The sequence below is a fragment of the Psittacula echo genome (assembly GCF_963264785.1).
Source record: "Psittacula echo genome assembly, chromosome: 5".
In the NCBI taxonomy this organism is placed as follows: Eukaryota; Metazoa; Chordata; class Aves; order Psittaciformes; family Psittacidae; genus Psittacula; species Psittacula echo.
This window is the reverse complement of record NC_137739.1, coordinates 17,833,846-17,855,052: the sequence shown is the minus strand read 5'-3', so window position 1 is coordinate 17,855,052 and position 21,207 is coordinate 17,833,846. Positions and strand designations below refer to the sequence as shown.

General features: G+C 53.5%; 1 protein-coding gene across 1 annotated transcript in view; it reads right to left on the bottom strand.

The window, feature by feature from the left end:
• LOC308221809 (syntaxin-binding protein 4-like) overlaps nucleotides 1-14,674 on the bottom strand; it is a gene marked incomplete at both ends in the record, with an annotated part of 42,945 nt that extends 28,271 nt beyond the window's left edge. Inside the window, 3 exons of the mRNA XM_080619120.1 lie at nucleotides 26-121; nucleotides 5,651-5,724; nucleotides 14,607-14,674. Of these exons, the coding sequence (XP_080475246.1) occupies nucleotides 26-121; nucleotides 5,651-5,724; nucleotides 14,607-14,674 (238 nt within the window). The remainder of the gene's footprint in view (nucleotides 1-25; nucleotides 122-5,650; nucleotides 5,725-14,606) is intronic.
• Between the last annotated feature and the right edge of the window lie 6,533 nt (nucleotides 14,675-21,207).

The window sequence follows — 21,207 nt, the reverse complement described above, 5'->3', positions numbered from 1 at the left end:
GGACGCAGCACCAGATTTAACTCACCGTCCGCATAAGCAACACCCCCTGGAAGAATCCTCTTGACATAAACTCCATATTCGTCTCCAGTGAGTTCCTTGATACCACCGATCACTTTAATACCTGGAGGAAAAGAAGTGCCATGACACAGAGGCAGAAGAACTGCCTTTTCCACGGGACATCTCACATGCTGTCCCAGCTCCCAGACACCCCAGCACTGCCTGACACCCCTTTAAAAACCACTTGTGGAAAGCCCCCTCTATCCTCTGCTCTACACAAGCAGCAGCAGCAGAAGCAAGAGGATGCAGCTGCTGACACAACACAGAGGGTAAAGGCATCTGACAGCACCTGCTTGGAGCAACAACTGTGGAGACAAAGCTTCTGAGAAAGGTGTAGGTAAGGAGGTAAGGAGCGACCACCTTCCCAGCACAAAACCCACAGGGTCATAGTTTGGGTTGGAAAGGACCTTAAAGCTCATCCAGTTCCAATCCCCTGCCATGGGGAAGGACACCTTCCACTAGACCAGGTTGCTCCAAGCCCCGTCCAACCTGGCCTTGAACACTGCCAGGGATGGGGCAGCCACAGCTTCTCTGGGCAACCTGTACCAGCGCCTCAGCACCCTCACAGGGAAGAGCTTCTGCCTAAGAGCTCATCTCAGTCTCCCCTCTCTCAGGTTAAAGCCATTCCCCCTTGGCCTGTCCCTACAGGCCCTTGTCCAAAGCCTCTCTCCAGCTTTCTTGTAGCCCCTTTAGGCACTGGAGCTGCTCTAAGGTGTCCCCTTAAGGAGCCTTCTCTTCTCCAGGCTGAACAAGCCCAGCTCTCTCAGCCTGGCTCCAGAGCAGAGCTGCTCCAGCCCTCACAGCATCTCCATGGCCTCCTCTGGACTCACTACAACAGCTCCAAGTTCATCCCTGATGGGAAAGGATCCTATTCTGCTGTGGGTGTCTCAGCCTGTGCTCAGGAAGGAACATTACTGGAGTGTTCTCTCTGGGAGATCCCCTTTGTGGTGCAATGAGTGGACAAGCCCCAGCTTCAGTACAGCTGTGAGAACATCCCCGCTGCAAGTTCACCCTCCTGACAGGGTCCCGCAGCATCTCCACCATGGCCTTGGAAGCTGCCATCAGCAGCAGAGCTGGACATCAGGAGCAGCCACCTCTTATCAGTGTCTGAACCCTGGAGGAGCATCCCAGTGGCAGAAGCCAGGATGCAAGATGCACCTTTATCATGGCTCTGAAAGACAAGGGTGGTTCAGGTGCCCCACAGCACCTTGGCAAAGGGCTCGTGCTCTGCACGACCACCTCTCCAGCCATGGGACCTGTCTGCTGGCATGCGTAAGCTGGCTGGCAGGAAAAGGCCCAAGAGACTTGTTTGTCCAGGGCTCATTAAGTCCTGCTTCGAAGATCCAGGCCATGGACAGAAGGATTAAAAAGCCTGGCTTTAATTAACAAATCTCTCCTGTGAGCTGCTGGTCAGGCATTTGGCTGCTCTGGGCAGGAGGGCACGCTGAGGACAGGCAGTACCGCAGAGACGGGCACTGCCAGCGCCAAGCAGCTTCATCCTCTGCTGCTGCCTGGGGTGATGAGCTGCTCCAAGCCTTGGTGAGGTCCTGAGATGCACAAAGTGACCCCATGCAAGAAACACAATCCTCCAGGGGAGCAGAGCACAGCTTCTTCCCCTAGAACACAAGACCCCTTTCCAAAACAACCAGGAAGGAAGCAGAGTGGACCCTGGATCAGGATTATGGAATATGGTGCTATTTCCAACCCTAGCTCTCCTCCTCCTGCTCTGAGGACCCACGCAGTTTTCAGCTACGTCTGGAGAAATACTCTGTCTTTCAAGTCACCTTTACGTTAAAACCGTGATTAAAAGCAGATCATTACAATTGTTCATTTCATTCCTGTATGCACCAGTCACTGCTTCTCCCAAAACCAAAACCCCAGGCCTTCTGAGTGCTGGAGTTTGTTCCCTGATCTTCATGTATTAACTTCATGTATTAACACCCAAGTCCCTGTGAGGAGCCGTTTTACTGACAGCACTGGGAACACACAGGAGAATACCTCAGGAACAGGCACCAATGTTGTTCTCCATTGCAGTCTGGGACAGATTGACCAAAGACGCTGCAGCTGGCCCATCCCTGCCAGTGTTTAAGCTCAGGTTGGATGGGCTTGGAGCAACCTGGTCTAGTGGAAGGTGTCCCTGCCCATGGCAGGGGGTTGGAACCAATCTATGATTTTATGATTTTAAAAGAAATTAATCAAAATTGGAAATACTGCCCAAAAGAGGTATCTCCAAGTGGTCCAAGCTTCACCAAGGAACGGGACCAATGCAGGGAAGAGATGGTAAGAGAAAGTAAAACCTTTTCATCACTGAAGATGCTCAGCTGGAAATCTCCTCAGCTTCCAACCAGGCTGTGGTGGCTGCTAGTGAGTTTTTCTGGGAGGGAGACCCTGGGGAGCAGTCGCACACTTGGCATAGTTTTGGGAAACCCCTGGCATGGGGGATCCTGCAGACACAAAGCCTTGTCGGTTCTCCTGGACAGGGAGGACACTGGAAGTCCAGCTTAAGCCAAGGTCAGAAAGTCATCCTACATCTTTCCTCACACAGGAACATGAATTAATTAGAAATGGTAAAACACATTAGACAAATTATGTGAAAATCTGCATCTCAGAAGAGGCGCAGCTGCAGCATCACCCAGCAGTGCAACGGGACCTGCTTGTGACAGGCTCTTCTGCTGAGGTATCAACTCAATAATGACTCATTTCCCTTTTGTGTCCACAAATCAATTGTAATAATGCCTTAATATAGCTGCAGTATCTACAAATCCTCCTTTATCCCCAACGATGTCAGGAGAAAATCCGATCTTGTTATTAAAATCGGCGATTACTCACAGTATTGCTCCCAGACACACTCCAACTTTGATGGGGGGAGGAAAAACACCCTGACTCTTAACCCAAACCAAAACCATCCAAGTGCTGCCAGGCCTTGCCCACACCATCCTCCCAGCCATGGAGGCACTGTGCATGGCAACTCTATCCCAAAGGAATGCACTGGGAAGTCCTCACCATGGCAGGAAGGAGGAAGAGGAGGAAAAGAAGGAGAAAGAAGGGCTTACCCCTGCCACGGCACAGATCAAGACACAGGACAGCCCTGGACTGCTTGCAACAAACCAGAACGGTCCAAGATTGTGGTGGCAGAATTCCTGGGAACCTTTGCATTTTATAAACTTTATAAAAAGTATTTGATTGAAGTATTTTAAACTTTAATTAAATTTCTATTTGGGACCCAGTTTAGGTAAATAACGGCTCTTTAATTATCACAGTCCTGGTATAATGCTTATTAAGTCATACTTAGGGCCAGATAATCTAGCCTATTTTAGATCCCTCTATTTAATCTTTCCTTTCTGGCAAAGGTCCTGGTGCTGATGCCCACATCCCCAGTATTTTCTGTTTTGCAGAACAAATGCTTAGGGGGAAACTCCAGGTGGGAATACAGGCTAGACTGCCTCAGATGGCATTTTCTTTAAGTTCTTAGTGATCCTATAAACTCCTTCAAGACCCTCGAGCTTCTCTGGTGCATCTAATCCCACTCCTACTAATGCCATTGTCGCAGTTCTCAATTTCTCAGGCTGTAATCTCACCTGCTCCTGGCTCCCTGTACCACAGGTCAAGGGGTGTCCTGGCTAAGCCAGTTGTTTGGCCCAACTGTAATCATCTGTGGCGCATCCCAATCCCACCGGCTGCCGTGCCGTGCTCCCGGCTGCCGGCACAGACCTAAGCCAGCAATGTTCAATTACATTTCCTTTAATCCCCCTGTTGATCTTGCAGCCCCAGCCAGCTTTTTCTGTCTGGAGGAAGGGACAGATTGGAGGTGAATCACTTGCTGCCCTGTCCTAAGAAGATGAAGGTCAAGATAATGGGATCTCAGTGCTTCTGAGAAAGGCTTCTTAATCAGCACTTCCCTTTGATGGCTATTCTTTAATTCAAAGTTCAGGTTTTAGGAGCTGCCCAGGTAACCCCTTTGAACTTCTGCTGAGGTTCACATGTGGGTTGCCACCTAAAGCCACAGAGCAACAGACCCGGGGCCAAACGCTGACCTGGCAAGCTGGCACTGAGCGGGCTGATGCTGTTCTAAAGAGACTGTGCTGGAATAACACCCACATCCGAACATAAGAAACTCATGGAGGTACTTTTTTCCCCCCAAGGAAGCCATTTTCTGAGCAGCTACACCTATGGCAGACATGGGGCTCCTGCAAGCACCAGCTGGTCCTCAGCAGAGAGGGGTGATTTCTGAAGGCCAATCATTTATCTTGGGTGTTTCAAGAGGATGAAGAAAGCTGATGGTGGCACTAGAAAACTACACTATGCCTTCCTGCAGCACATCACAAGACCCTGTAGAGGGTCTGCAGGACACTGCAAAGACCCTCACACACAGACTGGGGGAAAGGAAGAGTATTTGGGCCCAGTAAAGTGGCTCACAGTGGGCTGCAACATCTGTGTGCTTCTTCCAGAGGTCAGTGCCAGCCCAGTCAGGCTTTTCTGGGTTTCCTCCTTTAACAAGCTAATCTAACCCAAAAGCTAAAATCCCATCAACTCGACCAAATCAACCTCTGGCGATAAAAATATCATATATCACTGAGCTCCCATGAACCTCATAAACAGAAGACAGGGGAAGAGTCAGCAAATCCGCTCTGTGCAGAAAGCCCCGTTACCCAAGAGCTGGAAACAGCCAGTAACAAGTTTATAATTAATCGCAGATCTCAGAAACCTGAACTTGTTTCTTTGGTGAGTTTGACTTTCCAGGAAGGGTCCTCAATGGTCAGCCAGGGACCTCACCAAGAGGCCCACAAGTGCTTTCTGGGGTGACAGGCTGCGCTCAACGATTAAAACTTATGGAAGAGGCCGTGAGGTGGACCCCCAGAAATCCTAATGCTGGATCACAGGATTTTATCAAGTCCATGGAAGAGCAGCAGCATTTATGCTGCTGGATACACAGGGGTCAGATGAGAGGTTATGCTGGATCCTTTTGGGCTGACTTTCATGATCCTGTGACTCTTTCTCACATTCTTACGGATATTACCTTCCCTTTTCCTTTCTCTCCCATGCTTTGATGTTCAGAGCTCCATGGAAGGACATGTGACTCGTTCAGTGCTCATACTTTTACCTGTGGGCCAAGCTTTCCCAAACCGGCTCACACAGCCCTGTGCCCAATGAGAGCTGCAACGCTCTGCGTCACCCATCGGGGTGGCTTCCCAGCAGGGCCTGCAGCAGGGCAGGGGCAGGCAGCTGGGAAGGGCTTGGCTTTATATTTACCTTTTATTATTAGTTTAATTGTAAAATTTAATGTAATAAATTCAGAACATTCTGACAAGCCTCCCCCCATCCTGCTCAGGGGAGGGGCTCTGGCCCTGGGCTCCTGCACAGCTCTCAGCACTGCAGCTGCTCACCATCCACACGGACTTAGTCAGGATTTTGATGTTATTTTAACCTCCCAGCTGCAAAAGGTGCCAGCAGATGCTCGACAGAGGCAGGCACGAGGACCAATATTCTTGTTGGAGATCAGACTTCACACAGGGAGGCACATCACGACAGAGGTGCTGGGGATGGAGGGATGCTCAAGCTGCCCCAGCCCACCCTGGCGCCCCTCAGAACTCACCCAGCCCATTTGCACAGTCATAGAAATCAAAGCAGTGCACAATTCGATCCATCCCGTATGGTCCCATGAGTGTCCTGGGAGAGAGAAGAGAAGCATCTTTCTTTCACAGGCCAAAACAGACAGATGCCCAGGTGACCAACCAACACCCACACAAGCACATCCTTCCCACCGCCCCAGACGTTGCCCATGGAACGATGTGGACACACATGTTCAGGGACGCGGTGCCGCATATGAAGCCCACGCTGGCAAAAGTCAACCCCTTCACACCCACCTCTGAAGTTTCTACAGATAAATGAGAGAATATGTGCAGGACTGGACATCATCTTCCCCACCCAGCAAATCTGATGGACCTGTCTGTGATTCATTACCCCAGATTAACGGGGCTGGACAGCTGTCCGGCTCCCAGGAAATGAGATCAGAGCTCAGACCAATGTTCCAGGAATAAACCAGTTTCACAGATACAGACAGCCTGTAATGAAGATGGCGAGGCATGATCTGTGGACAGTCTCCATCCCTCTGGCAGGGGGGTTGGAATAGGGGCATGCCAGATCTGCTGATCTGCTTCAGGTCCCTGCCTTGCCAGGTTGAAGTGGGAGCTTCTCATCGTGTACCAAAGTGGGTGGAAGAGCATCATACACCTGAGCCTCCCCCTAAACATCCTCTGGCAAGGTGACACCACACTCCAAACCCAGACCACCGGCACTTTTCCTCCTAGGGTGGCCCATGGTGGGCACCCCATGAGGATAGGCGGACCTTGATGTGAAAAACCCACAACCAGGCAGGAAACCAGGGATGAGTAGCCCCAAAACCACTCTACTCAGGATATAATTTGCAAGAGAAAAAGAGTTTCTGAATCAATATCAGATCCCAAACCTGGACACAGCTAAGGAGGGACAATGCTTTGGGGCACAAACAGGCTCCTCTAAGTCTGGCGGATGCAGGAGAGGAATAAATCTCAGAAGTTCTCTTTCCAAAATACCTCTTAAAATATCTAGCTGTTCTGCAAAGCCAGTAACACCCCCTCTAAGATCTGGACTGGAAGCTTTTTCACCTCATTAAAAATATCCCCCCTTGATATTCTTGCAATGCTTCACATATTCAGGAGACTGGGCAAACAACTGGCCACATCTGGTGCCTTGGAACTGGAAGGTGTCTCAGGAAGCCAGAGCAGCCCTGGGCCCAGACTGCATCAATTTACCAGGATTTTCAGAGTATTTTGAGTAAATCACAGAGGAAACTCCACCACAAATGAACAGAAATAGCTCGGACGGGGCTGAAACGCGACATAAGGATGAAGGGTTTGGTAAAGCAGATGCCTACTTGATATGATGAACTTTTATCCCTGTGCGATGGCCGAATGGTGGAGCAGAAGTGAGCTTTGCTAATCTAGAGGTGCAAGAAACCCCACAACAGGCGCTAGTGATGACATCCTTGTCTCTGCTGCACGCAAGACTCCTCTGCCACTGCAGCCTGGTCCTGGAGAAGCCACAGCAGGCGACCCTTGGCTAGATGTGGCCACCACAACCCCAGCACTGCCCCATGCCCCCTCTCCAGTCCTTGCCCCAGCTGCAGGGGGATTACCTGCTGATGATGATGACTCCCTTGTAAAGGACAGAGACGGCGGGCATCTTGCTGGCAGTGGCAGCCCAGCTCTGCCCGGCGCCAGCCACTCCGATTTGGCAGGAATCCGTTCAAGCGATGACAAAAAAAACCCAAAAACCAACCACAAAAAAAACAGGAAGGGGGGGAAGGCCGGAGGGGGTCACGTGGTCTCCCCGTATGCATGTTAATTCCACCCAACATTAACACAGATCAGCTAAAAACATCTCCAACTTTAGATTAAAGCTTACGCAAGCCAAAGCCAACACGGCCCATCGCAAGCGCCTTCCCAAAGCAGCGGGGTGGGAGCTCTGCCAGCCCCCAGCAGCACTGTCATGCTCATCATTAAGACAACACGATAATTATTTGGATGAATCCTATTGTGTATCTTTGGGAACACCCCCTCCAGGGGATGAAGGGCAGTGTTCAGTGCAGGTCATGTGTGCTCACCATCCCTAAAGGCTTAAAATCTGTCACAAAGCTTTGGAAGTAATAACAGACTGTAGCATTTATGGGTTTAGGGTTGTTTTGTTGTTTTTTTCTTTTCTTTCAGCATCTTTTCCAGCCCACAGCATTTCCTTTTTAATACAAAGCAAGTTCAGCTGTTCCACTGTCTGTTGGGAGGTTAGAAGTATGATTTGCATTTAAACAGCCTCTTCCACCCTGCCTTGATACACGTCACCCAGCAGGAGAAGCAGCATGAGCCCATGAGCCCTGTTGTGTGGGACGTGAGGACGGAGGGATGAAACCAGATTATGCAAGGTTGGCCAGTGAGCAGGCACACACCTAGAACAAGCCCCCTCAGGGTTTGGCAGCAGCAGGGCTGTGGTCTTGGTGGGCACGGTGTGAAATGGAAAGAAATTCCCAGGAGCTGCAGGCAGTGGGAGGGCACAGGTCCAGCATCCCTACAAGCTTTTGGGGAACAGCCAAAGTCACAGTAAGCTCTTGACCTTAACTCCATCATATCATATAGAATCATAGAATAGTTTGTGTTGGAAGGGACCCTAAAGCTCCTCCAGTTCCAATCCCCTGCCACGGACAGGGACACCTTCCACCAGACCAGGTTGCTCCAAGCCCTGTCCAACCTGGCCTTGAACACTGCCAGGGATGGGGCAGCCACAGCTTCTCTGGGCAACCTGTGCCAGCGCCTCAGCACCCTCACAGGGAAGAACTTCTGCCTAAGAGCTCATCTCAGTCTCCCCTCTGACAGGTTAAAGCCATTTTCCCTTGTCCTGTCATGATCAGTTCATAAGATTGTGATAGTTCTATCCTGTGACTTAAATGAAAGTTGAACGAAAGAGGCCATTGGGCAGAGGAGCAGAACTCAGCTTCCAGGTTTATCTCCAGACTCTCAAATCCATCACTGGAAAGCACAGACTGACCCTGGCAAAAGCATCAGATGTTGATGTTGCTCCTGCTGATCCACATCTATCTGTCTTGTTAAAAGAAAGCTTCAGCAAAATAGTTTCTGAAGTTTTCAGTGTTTTAAACAGAGAACTTTCACATTCAGGAAGGATTTACAGGCCACGTAGAACCTGCCCAAGGGTTCCAGTCATGCTCTGTAAAAACAAAGCAAAGGGGATACACCATATGGTCAGGCTCTTTCCTGAGCTGGGACCTAGCTGAGCAACTTTGAGTAAATCCCGCTGGAAAACCCAGGTTTTCCTTACCAGAGTACACCACTGACAGGACTTTGCATTTTGAAATAAATGGGTGAATGGAAGAGCTTGAGAAGTACAAACTAACACCACAGGGCTTGACAGCACACAAACACACGCTCAACTTGGATGCTCACTTTTTAGACGTCTGCTGGTAAATGAGTTTGAAAACTCATTAAACTCATTGAAAAAAAAAAACCCCAACATTCTATGTACACAGTTTTTTCTTTCCTTGAAAAGGAATTTTTAATCTAAACAGTTGAGTGGAACTCTATCAGTCAGCTTTATTTAACAGTAACATGTATAAGCAAGGGTGGGCAAAGCTATTAGGGGAGTCAAAATTAGTCTCAGAGCAGGACCATAAGGGAAAAAAATGCCATCAGCAAAATAAAACCCACATTTTCCTAAGAGATGATGATGGGCAAGTGGAGGAGAGAGAAACTGGGAGCACTGGGGAGAGGCGGAGAGAAAGGAAGTGGATTACAAAGTGTGCCCATGCCCTACACACCACCCCACTGCCTCCTCCAGGGCATCGTGCCATCTCCAACACCATCAAACTGACCACCGCCAAGAGCAAGCAAGTGGAGAAGATGGTGGCAATATTGACTCATAGAATCAACTAGGCTGGAAGTTCTGCATTTGGGTTCAGAAAGAAAAGGGGGAAGAGAATGCCTGAAAGAAGTATAACCAAGTACAGTTATTTTTAGTCTTCATTCAAGTCTCCCCCTACCCTTCCTATAGAGACTACAAGCAAAGAGCTCTGGGAACTGCTGGCCCACAAGGTGTAGAGCTCACAGGTTTAATGTCATTTGGAGCATCAATGGTCAACATGGGGGCAGAGAGATGTTCAGCAGAAAATGCAAAACTGCATGGGAAGGCACTGCTCAAGGCTTGTCTCCTGTGACACACACTTTCAGTTAAAACTGGGGGCTCTTGCAGCCTATCTGCTCAGGCAGGGTCTTCTCCAGGTCACATTAAGGCCACACAAGCAAAGACATAGAGCCATAGATCTCCTCAATTATTCCAGCCCCAACATTGAGGCTGAAACCCAGGAACGAATATTTTCATACATCTTAACCTTCAGCACTGACTGACGACAGAGATCTGGAAGGCGTGCGCAGCCCAAGCCACAGCCCATGGAACTCCTTCAGCTGGTGGAAAAGCCACCTTGTCTGAAACTAGAATGAGAGAAATGTCTCCAGCATATCAACGGAGATGTAATTTTCGTGGTGGGACAGCCAAGAAGACAACTCCACCACTTCCCCAGCTGGAGAGGCCCCTGCATACAGTGCTGTGACAGAGCAGGGCTGCTTGCCCAGGAACACGCAGCACCTCTGGCTTCCAGGCTTTGAAGTGACCAGCTCCTGCACTTACACGATGCTAGTTTCCAAGCTCTTTGTGAAGGTCTGCAGACTCCATGGGAAGTATGTGCTCTTTTGCTTCTCTGGCAGCACATTTTAAATTTGGATTTTCTTCTAAATACAATAACAAATCTTCCTCTACCTCCAGCTGAGGGACAGCTGCCTTGAGGCTCCCTCCCCTTCAGCACCCAGGGCAGGAGATTCCCACCTTCTTGCTTTAGAAAGCACCAGAAATATAAAGTAATAGTTTAGGTAGGGATGCAACAAAATTGATGAGATTTTCCTTTCTATCCAACAGAAAATCACAAGCAGATGCAATTATCTGCTATGTTATTATCATAGAATCATGAATTGTAGAACAGTTTGGGTTGGAAGGGACCTTGAAGCTCATCCAGTTCCAACCCCCTGCCATGGGCAGGGACACCTTCCACTAGACCAGGTTGCTCCAAGCCCTGTCCAGCCTGGCCTTGAACACTGCCAGGGATGGGGCAGCCACAGCTTCTCTGGGCAACCTGTGCCAGCGCCTCAGCACCCTCACAGGGAAGAACTTCTGCCTGAGATCTAACCCATTATATCCACCATTCCTTTACATATTGGTCAAAGGATACTCTGGAAAAGCAGTCTTTAGCCTGTCTGTGGATAAAAGGCTCCTCTACATTTCTCCCTTGATCTGTCTTGTCTACTTCCTTCCCTGCTTCTTGGGAAAGACCAGCGTGAGCACCAAAGTTGGTGAACAGTGGCCACCAAATCACACTCGCAGAGGGAGGAACCACAAGTGGTTTTCCCAACGAATCAGGGCTGGCTCCTCACAGGCAGGCACTCACTGCAGTGGTACTGGCTGCAGGATGGGGAATTGTGAGGTTTATAGTGAAAAGTAGCTACAGAAAGAGAGAAAACCCAACCACAAGGCTTCCAGCTGGTGGAGAAGCATGTTGGTGAGCATGAGGAGAGAAGTGGAGACTGGGCATGGCTGGTCTCCCTGTGGATGCTCAGCCTGGCCAGGTCCCACCAGCATCCCTTGACTGAATCAGGTGGTTTATAGAATCATAGATCACTCCAGATTGCTGGTGGCTCCAGGCACGACCGTGAGCTCAGCAAAGCAGCAGCACAAGGATGCCAGAGCTGGGGATGAGCACATTGTGCTGATAGCAGCATCCCAGAGCCCACAGGGAGCCTCTGCTCATGGCTTAGCAGAGGAATACAGGCTGAGCAGGTCTGGGTGGGTGGGAATTAGAGGTAGGAAGACATCCTGCACCGCAGCGAGATCCGTCTGAGTGTGTCGGCTCTGGGAAGCAGCAGTAAGTTGTGAGGTGGGAGGGTGCAGCCCTCGGTGGGACACTGCATTGTGGCCTCTGCCTGCATCCCACCACCAGGAGCTGCGATGGGAGGAAAGTGCTGCCCAGGCAGCACCAGGCACTTGCTCAAGAATGATCCAACATTTGCTTAGTGACAAACCGAAATCAGCGTAGGCTGAAGAGGCATCTACATCTGATTAGAAAACAGAAAAAGCAACAGTGCTGCTTACGGGAGCAGCTGCAAAGCCTTGGTAATAATTCAAACTAAATCAATCGGCTGCTGTGGAGCTGGGCATGAGCTGCCTGCTGTCCACAGCCATGGTGCAGTCCACATCAGCTTCATTAATGTTACCCATGGAGTTGCTTCAGATAAGCTCATATGATCAGGGATGGTCACAGACAAGTCTGAACAGAAGAGGGAAAAACAACCATAGCATCATAGCACATGAGGTTGGAAGGGACCCCAAGGATCAACTGGCCCAACCTTCCTAGGCAAAGCATGACCCTGTCCAGACAAACCTTACAAATTCTGGGGAGTCCACCACTCCGCTAAGGCTGGGGTCCTACCTCTTCCCAGTGGCATCACTCATGATGAATCCTCATCCCCATGAGCAGAGCTGCTGGGCTGGCAGCAGTCACACATTGATGTCCCCATGCCCTACAGGCACCTGCTTGCTCCCCATGGCCATGCAGACCTTGGTGCTCCTTCATCCCCTTCCTCTGGAGGGATCCCAGGGGACCAAGGCATGGTGGCATCTCACACATGGCAAAGCCATCCTCCCTCCTCCTCACCCTCCACTGAGGTAGGTGATCTGCTGCTCTGCTCGGGGCTCATGCTGTGGCCCTGGTTTGGGTGTGAACTCCTCTGAAGGGTTAAGGGGATTATAAACCTCCCTGCCTGTTTAAATCCCCTGGGCTGTGGGATTGGACTGGTCATAAACTTATTAACAGGGGACAGTTGCTGGTGGGGGCTGTGGACTCGGCTTTGTTGCTCTGGTCACCAGATTAACCGGGGAAAACATGAGAACGATGGCAGGAAACTCACCCAAGGGAATCCACAAGAAAGGGGATGGAAAGAAGAAGGGAGGGAAACAGCTGGGTACAGAAAGACGGGAAAACAGTGTGTTTTGAGGAAAGATTCCAGAATGTGGCACTGAGCCAGGAGCGCAGCAGAGGCTTGGGAAGAGCTTTGCCCTGTCCTTGAGCTGGAACATCCCCGTGCTCAAACGCAGACCCTGCAGAAGCCATAGACACAGCAGCAATAGCAGTGCAGAGTCCTGCCCCCTGGCCATGCCCAGTGTGGCCACACTGCCAGCTCCTCACCTGCCTGAGGCATGCACAGTGCGGTCCAGCCATGGGACCTGCCCAGCATCAGTGGGCACTTCTGGGGCTGGTTTATTTCCCACTGGGCCTGGCAAAGCCCTTGCACAAAAGCCACCTTTGCAAAAAATACAAACAGGCTCCAGCAGCCGCGCCCAGAGGAGCAAAGCCCCGTTGGGTCACACCAGCATCACCACCGAGAGAAACCAGCATCACGGGATGGATGAGCTGCTGGCCCAGCCGCAGCAACCGTGCCCCAAGCCCTGGTGATGGCCCAGGCGAGGTCCCACCAGCAGCTCACAGTGTTTTGTTAAACTCCTATTTCAACTCCGAAATTAATCTTTTACTCAGTGGCAGAGTGGGGTCATGCTGTTGGGAGCGCTGGGAGGTGTTATCTCCCCACCATCTGCTCACCACCCTCCACCACATCCCAGAGGAGCCGCCAGACTGATGGCCACCGGCAGCACATCTGGCACCCATTACACGCAGGGACAGTCCCCGGGCACAAAGCCAGCCACCCCTTGGCCAGGACTTTTCATCCACACAAAGCGCAACCCAGAGGACAAAGCTGGGGCAAGTTTTGACTCCAAACCCTGGCGCATGAGCAGGCTGCCAAGGAAGGAAAAGGAGTCAGAGCATTTTTGCCTTGCAGGGAAGAGGGGCTCAGCAGCCCCGTAGAGCCAGGGATGTGGGCAGGATCCTGCTGATGCTGCCGGGCAGAGGTGTAGCTCTGCCTGCCCCATACACATACCACAGCCCCACAACATCAGCATCCATCAGTGGCACCAGCCTGGCAGTGTTCCCCAAAACTCATCCTGCCCTGCACTACCTCCTTGTGACCAGTAAGATTCTGCCCTTTCTGCACCCAAAAGCAGCAGCGAAGCGTGGGCACAGCACCCCAAATCAAGCTCTGGGGTGAAGATAGCCGTCACCCCGGGGCACTGCCCTCACCAGCCCGCCTGCACCCCCACGGGGTGCTGCCACCACACAGCCCCACAGCCCACGCTCCAATGACCTACTTCAGCAGCAGGCAGATCGTGCCCGAGCAGTGTCCATGGTCCGCGGTGGCTGCAGGGTCCCGTCTCGATCCCCAGTGGGGATGCCCAGGCTCAGCCTAAGAAAGCTTCTGCCAAACCACAGGTGGCCCTGAGAGCCCGCCGGGCCCCCGCCAGCTCTGGATCCGGCCCACTGACCCCCAGTTAATCGGCTAAAGCTGCACGGTCTGAACCCTGTCCCCAGTGCAGCTGCACTCCCGCTGGCTCTCTCTGCCCTACATAGACATCTGCAGCTGCCCAGCATCCACCTTCACATGCCATCCCCTCCACCTTTCCTGCACCCACATGGGGGTCCTCATTCCACAGACACCCGCCCCCAGGAACTGGGTGGACAAGGTGCCTTTGGAGAGGCTGGTGGTGTTAGATGGGAAAGTCCTGCAACAGGAGCAAGAGCACCCCGGATTGGGTGCTTCCCCAGCTGCTGCCTGCAAAATGAATCCTCTTCCCCACCCCTGGTTGAAACCAGCCTCACCCGTGCACTGCCCTCCCAGGGGAGCTTGGATGTGGGTGCTCCAGGCCCCCCCATGAGACCCTCTCAAAATGAATTAACCCCCACAAAAAGCCACAGGGTCACAGAATGCGTACTTCCTAATGCCGCTCCCTAAGCTGGTGTCCAAGACACTGAGCAATGCCCCATTCCCGGCACCGCCGCATCCTGCCCTGCTTACCAGTAGATGAGAGAAAGCCCATCAAAGTGCTCCAGGTCATGGCCAGGAGGCTGGAGGTAGGACATCATCTGGGGCCACCATCCCCACTGAGCCTTTAGGGCTGCCGTGGCTGGGTCCTGCTGCCCGGAGCCATGGGCTCAGAGTGCCAGTGGCTGGCACAGCTCCCTGCAAGGCTCCCGGCACAGCTCCCTGCAGCAGCCGACTACATCTAATCCCAGGCGGGCGAGCATGTGATCGCCCCTCTCCCGGCTCCCCCCAGCTAAACGCTGCCGATGTCTCCAGTTGTGAGGCACCAGCCAGGCTTGAGGAGGCTGTGCTGGTGCCTGGGAACGCTGCGGTGCGGATCATCCCAGCCCAGGGGTCCAACAGCTTGGGACACAGCACAGAGAGTGCCTGGGCTGAGGGACCCCCGTGATGCACATCACCGGCGTGCAGCCGCCTGGTTCAGTAAAACAAGTGTTGATTTTAGCAGGTGACCCCTTTACCCTCCTGCCAGTGAGGTCCCCCCTCACCCTGCGCTTTCAGTGGTAGCTAATGGTGGGTACAGCCATTCAGGGTGGTTATAATCGATGGTTAACCTGCCTCCATACACTATTTAAACCCAATTGCAGGTGTTGCTGACCTGCAGTAAGCCCGGGCTGCAGCATCGTGCTCCTCCTGGGCACTGCCAGCAGGCTTCAGCATTTCCAGTTACTGGTATCATTTGGGGCACAATTCTCACATGGGTTTTTCCCCACTCCCTGTTTGAGGTTGTCTGGCCATACCCCAGCTTCCGAATGATCCTTTAGACTGTTCAGAAAGCCCTGGGAATGAGCTCTGCTGAGTAGTAGATGGAAACTATTTGAAGGTGGGGGCTCATCTGTGTACATTATCCTGAAGAAGGGAGGTCACGTCCTGCTTCCCTGTATCCAGCTGTGGGTGGGATGGACAGACAGCAGCATGGGCAGGCAGGTCCCCAATTCAGAGCGATGGAAAGGACACAAGCATCAACCTGCTGCACAATCTGTGTTTTACCTCTCCCTCTCCCCATCAAGCACCATTGTGCAGCCGGGACCTGGAATTCTGTGAGTCCCAGGGATCTGTGTGTCTCAGGAAAGCCACCAGCCCCACCAGGGCCCAGGTCCTGTGCTCAGCGCTCCCCCCAGCTCCAGGTAACCTGGGACTAACAGGGGAAACACCAAAGGGTAGAGGTGGTGGCAGTCTGTCTGTCTGGTCGCTGCTGCCCATCTGAGCAGAGCTGTCTGGCAGGCAGCGAGCACCGTGGGTCTCTGGGGACTCGGTGGTGGCCAGTGGCATCTCCAGCTAGGGCACCCATGGGAGACAAGTCAGGGAACCTCAGTCCTTGGGGCCAGTGCAGCTGCCCTAGCCCATGCTGTGATGAAGAGGAGGGAGGAGGCCAGGACAAACCCAGGACAGGGGTGTGGGGAGGATGTGCCCGCGCCCCGGGTGACAGCCCGCAGGTACCGCGCACCAGTGAAGGGGGAGAATTAAGGCTGATCCTGCTCTGCATTCTTTCCGAGTGACTGTGTCACCTCGCAGCCCGGTGACGGGTCCCCTGAGGAGGCACAGCCCTCCCTCCGCCCGGCACAGCCGCCACCAGTGGGGCTTCATCCCTGCACACATTTAGGGGCGCAGCTCTGCTTTACACCCTACCCCGTGCCTCTGACATGCATCCCTGGCCGGGAACCCATCCATGGGGCACCCCTTGGGGCGCACGCTGGTGCGGGGACAGCCGCCCGTTCCCAAGCGCTGTCGCAATCCCGTGCGGGCGGTGCCGGGTGGGAGCCCCAGGGCTGGTTGTGCCGCCGGGAGAGGACGGGCAGCCGGGCTTGCCGAAACCGCTGGGAGCGGGCGCAGGGCACTGGGCGGGCGCTGGCCCAGCCGCTCCCAGTCTCACTGGTCAGGATTGTCAAAGGTGGTGTCAGAGCCTTTGGGCACTGGGTGCTAGGAGGTGACAGCGCCCAATGGCCTTGGGGACACTGAGGCCACCCTGATCCTGCCCTGCTGCCAGTGGTCCAGCTCTGCCAAGGCACCTGGTGCCTTGAGGCATCACTTCCACACTTCCACCTCCCTCCTCACAGAGGACAGGAGCCCACAGGGACATCCCATGGATGTGTCCCCCCCTTGCCCACAGCCATGGGGGATCAGAACATCCCTCGAGCCAGGCCTGTGGGGTGGATCATGGAGATGTGCTGGGAGCAAGGCTCTGCCTTGCCCTTTTCTCCAAGTGCTTCTTTCCACGCTGGTGGAAGAAGAGCATTAGCTCCCTTACCCCTCGGTGGCAGCTGCCCCGAGTGCTCCCCATCTGCATACTTACACAGATGCAAACATCACACCCCAGAAATTCCCAGCTTTTGCATTATGGTCCAAAGCCTGACGTGGAGCCCTGACCTTTTTCTCCATCCCAATGGCTTTTGCCAGGGTGGACCCTGCCTGGGACATCCTGGCCACGACCTCCGCTACAGGTGCCTCTGCTGTGGGCATCAGGACCACTGCGATGGTTAGGGGCTGCATGGGGGCACAGCTCACCATGCCACACAGGAGGCAGAGGGGAACACCTGTATCCACCCTGGGGATACCCCATCCATCCCCTGAGACAGGAGAATAAGGACCTGCCACCACCTCAGACCTTAAAATCGCATCACAATCTTTAAAACTGTTGCTGCCACCAGCGCTGGTAAACGTGCTCAGTGCCTCTCTCATGGCTCCTCTGCTCTGTTCTGTACCAGGAGGATGAGGAAGAACCAAATTTAATCTATTCCATGCTGTGTTTTCATGCCAAATGAGTCAGAGCGCTGGCCTCACTCGGCGTTTTGTTTTGCTTGGCTGCTAGCACCGGCTTTCGCTTAGGGTTTGTTCAATATTTAACTCCCTTATTGGCACTTGGGCTCAAACCAGCAAGTGCAGCAGCAAAAGCCACTTCCTTGCTGGGGCAGGAGCTCTCCTGCCCTTCAGCTCCGCTTAGGAGTGACACACTTGTTTATTCCATGTATTTCTCACAGATGGATGAAGCCTGATCCTTCGAGCACCCCACAAGACCCATTGAAAGCTGGGGGGGAGGGGGCGGGGGAGGCTCACAGAGGCTGCAGGATGGGACTGGAGCAGCCAGGCCGGCTGCTGCTTTCAGAGCAAACCCAGCCTTAAACGGAGCTGAGGGAGGTTTCGCCCTGCACAGGACCAGTTAGGAACGAGCACGGCTGCATTCCTGCTCATGTGGGAGCTGCTGAGGAGGAAGCAGCAGCAGCACAGAGGTGTTCTGTGCCCTGCTTTCCTGCACCACACCGGCTGCAGGCAGGAGCTCCCTTCCCACCCTGACACCAAGCAAACCCCTGCTGCAGGAGCAACAGCTTGCGCTGGCCCTTCTAAGGGCTGCCATGAAGTCCCACCCAGAAATAAATGAGGTTTTGGCCCCCCACTGTTGGCTGTGTTCCACCACGTGTCTCAGCTTCTGGGAGGCATTTCTAACTCTTCTTTCATGACCCTACCACCCCATCCAGAGCTAAATCCTTAAATTCTTCATTGGGAAACCCCACTGAAAAGCCTCCGGGGCTGGGTATCCCTGTGACTGGCTTCTCTGCCGCAGTGGGTCCCCAAAACCACTCAGCATCGCAGGACATACTGGGGCCACGGTGCCTTTTGGGGTGTGCAGGGAGGGGTACACCGCTGCCACGGTGCTGGCTTGGCCCAGCAAGCCCTGATGCCTTCCAGAGTCCGGGTGGGCTTGGATCAGTGGGACGTGGTGGGATGGCCAAGCCCACGGTGGAGGTCTCAGCAGGACCCAGCAGCGGGGTGACCAGTGGCGATGGGGCTGGTGCAGGGTGGAGCAGGGTGCACTCGGCAGGGTGTGGGATCCACGCTGGAGAAGGGCTTGCCAGGAAAATGCAATCTGGTTGCATAAAAACATGGTCCCCTCCCGCTCGAGAGCTCCTTACTCAGGTTAAGTCAATATTGCCACATCGCTGCCTGTCGAGGGGCTCACCCCCGTGGAGGGAGCTTGATAGGTGTTTTAGGAGCTTGGAAGGGAGTCAGAGAGTGTGGCTGGGTGGGCTCCAGCCTGCGGGTGGCTTCCCAGGGGACCACAGAGCAGCACCCCGGGGCTCAGCACCCTCCTATGAGCTCCCATACCCTGAGCACTACGGAACCAAAGCCCTCTCTGAAGCATGGGCTCCTAGCTGGCAGGACACCCCTACTTCTTAATGCTCAAGAGGCTTCTGAGGAGCCAGGGGCAGCAGGAGCAGGGGGGGCACAGAGCACAGAGGGGACCAGCTGCATCAGTAAAGCCACAGAAAGGTTCATTTACTGAATAAACGGTGCAAAAAAACCCTTCTGAGGCTCCAGCAGATCCCTGCTGGGGAGGAAAGCTCAGCACGTGGCACACAGTGCTTTGGGCAGACACTGGAGCTTGGACATGAGCCACCAGCACCCCCAAACCACAGGCCTAAGGCCCCCCCAAAAGCACACTGTGCAACACGGCTTTGTACGGTGCCTCTGATCCCAAGCCAGCACAAAGACAAAATACCTGGGCAGTTTACATAAGACATAGTTTTCCACTACAACAGAGTTTCTCTCCACCCCATGTTTCACCCAGCAGCTGCAATTCTGCAGCTCTCAAGGGCATTCACAAACAAAAATGAGCCATGCCAGAGATGTGGGGAGATTAGGAGTGAGCTGATGCAAGAAAAGATGCAGTGCAAGCCCCCCCACTCCCCATGGGCAAAGACATTTCATCCCAAACACAGCTCACCTCACAAAGCGTTTAAGAATGAGGGGGCTCTGAGATGCATAAAGCTCATGGGGGGGAGGTGGCAGAGGAACAACCGGTCCCCTGAGCACCTGGGAATGTTTGTCAATAGATATCGGGGGGAATAGAACTGCATGAAAAACAGAGAGTGTTTCTTGAGTAAATAAAGATGCTCAGAACTTCATGTGGTAAAATAAAAGCAGGTAGGTTGGGTTTCTCCCTCGCCTTGTTCCGGGATCGGAGCCAGTGCGTGCTACCCAGGGTGGGAGGATGGATGGGGGATGTGGGTGCTGCTGCAGCGATGCTCAGAGCCTCCCAACACACTGCAGCACCGGGAAAATCCTCACCCTCACAAAAGATAAGGAAAACCAGGTCTGCACCTCACCTGGGCAGGAGCTCGGCACAGGTGTGTGACCGTGGCAAGGGAGTGTGCCAGTCTCCCAACATTAACTGGTCCCGCAGGGATCAGATGAACGGTTCTTATTCTACAAAGGAATCTATCTGGAAGCAAAAATTGAAGCTGGGCACCCTGAAGACAAAGCTGTAACCTCAGTTCTAGTTAAACCAGAGTCATCGTGGCTGGTAACTGGTGAAGCTCAGAAACAGCCCCAGCCCGTATGGGGCCAGGCCAGCAGACCCAGGTCAGGAGTGAGCATGTTAAATCTGCCTCTGCTCACAGAAAAGGACCTGAAGGTGCTCGGCTGGACAAGGCCATGAAAAGCCAAAGCAGGGGCATGGCCTGGCTCCGAGCGGGTCCAAGGGTCTGCTGCAGGTTTCAGCCTCACAGAGCTGGCTTCTGATGCTTAATTCACCACTGAGAAGCAGCTGGCAAAGCCAGGGAGCACCTCAGACCACCCCAGTACCACAGAGCCTCCCCGCTGCATGCCAGAGCACTCAGCGCCTGCAAGGAAAGCACCTCTCACCCCCCAAAAGCAGCCGGAAAGGCAACCCTCACTGAACTGGGATAGAGGAAACTCACCCACAGACACGCACTGGCCTTCGCTGTCGCTGCCAGGACCCACAGCTGCCCAGCAACCCAAGGCAGGCGCAGCTGGATCGGTGCAGGAGCATCTCCTGGTCGAAGGGCTTCGTGCTCTCTGGCAGAGACAATCTGATACACACAGGCGATCGGGATCAATAGGTCACAGCATGCATTGCCCTACCCACAGAATGAAAATCAGCAGAGGATTTGGGGCTGGTGGGGAAGCTACAATCAGGCCTTTAATCCCACATGGGCACAAAATCCCGGGATAAAAAGGCCAGAGCTAGTCCTAATTGCTGACTGCTGTGTGCTGCTGGGTGTGTGAGCAAAACCTCTTAGGCTGCAGCAAGCCGGGGTGGAGGGGTGGGTTAGGGAGGTATCTCTTTGCCTTCTTGCTGCCCAGGCTTGAGCCCCCAGGCAGGAGGGGTCTCACATTTTGGGGGGATCTGCCCCAGCGCTGGCTGCAGCCTCTAGGGAAGGGGATGCTCCTGGAAGGAGCTGTGGTTGTTCCCCAAGACAGAAAACACCCAGGAGGTGCTGGAGCAAAGTAAACCGTATGTGGGAGGCTGGTAGTGGGTACATTCAACCTCTCCATGCCTGCATCCTAAACCTATCACCCCCGGCCCATCGGGGCTGGGAGTGTATATGTATGTACATATACACACATAGATATATCTATACCTGATTATACATAGGTATACACGGTGTGTATATGTGTATACCCTGACTCCGCGGGGAGGTCACTATTGACCCTGCACGTTTCAGGGGGTCCAGTCCTGACTGAGCCCCTCTCGGGCAGGGCTCAGAGCAGGAGCGCGGGGCTGCACCGCGACGCTCCTAAGGGCGGGGAGCGCCGGGGGAGGTGCTGCGGGCAGGGG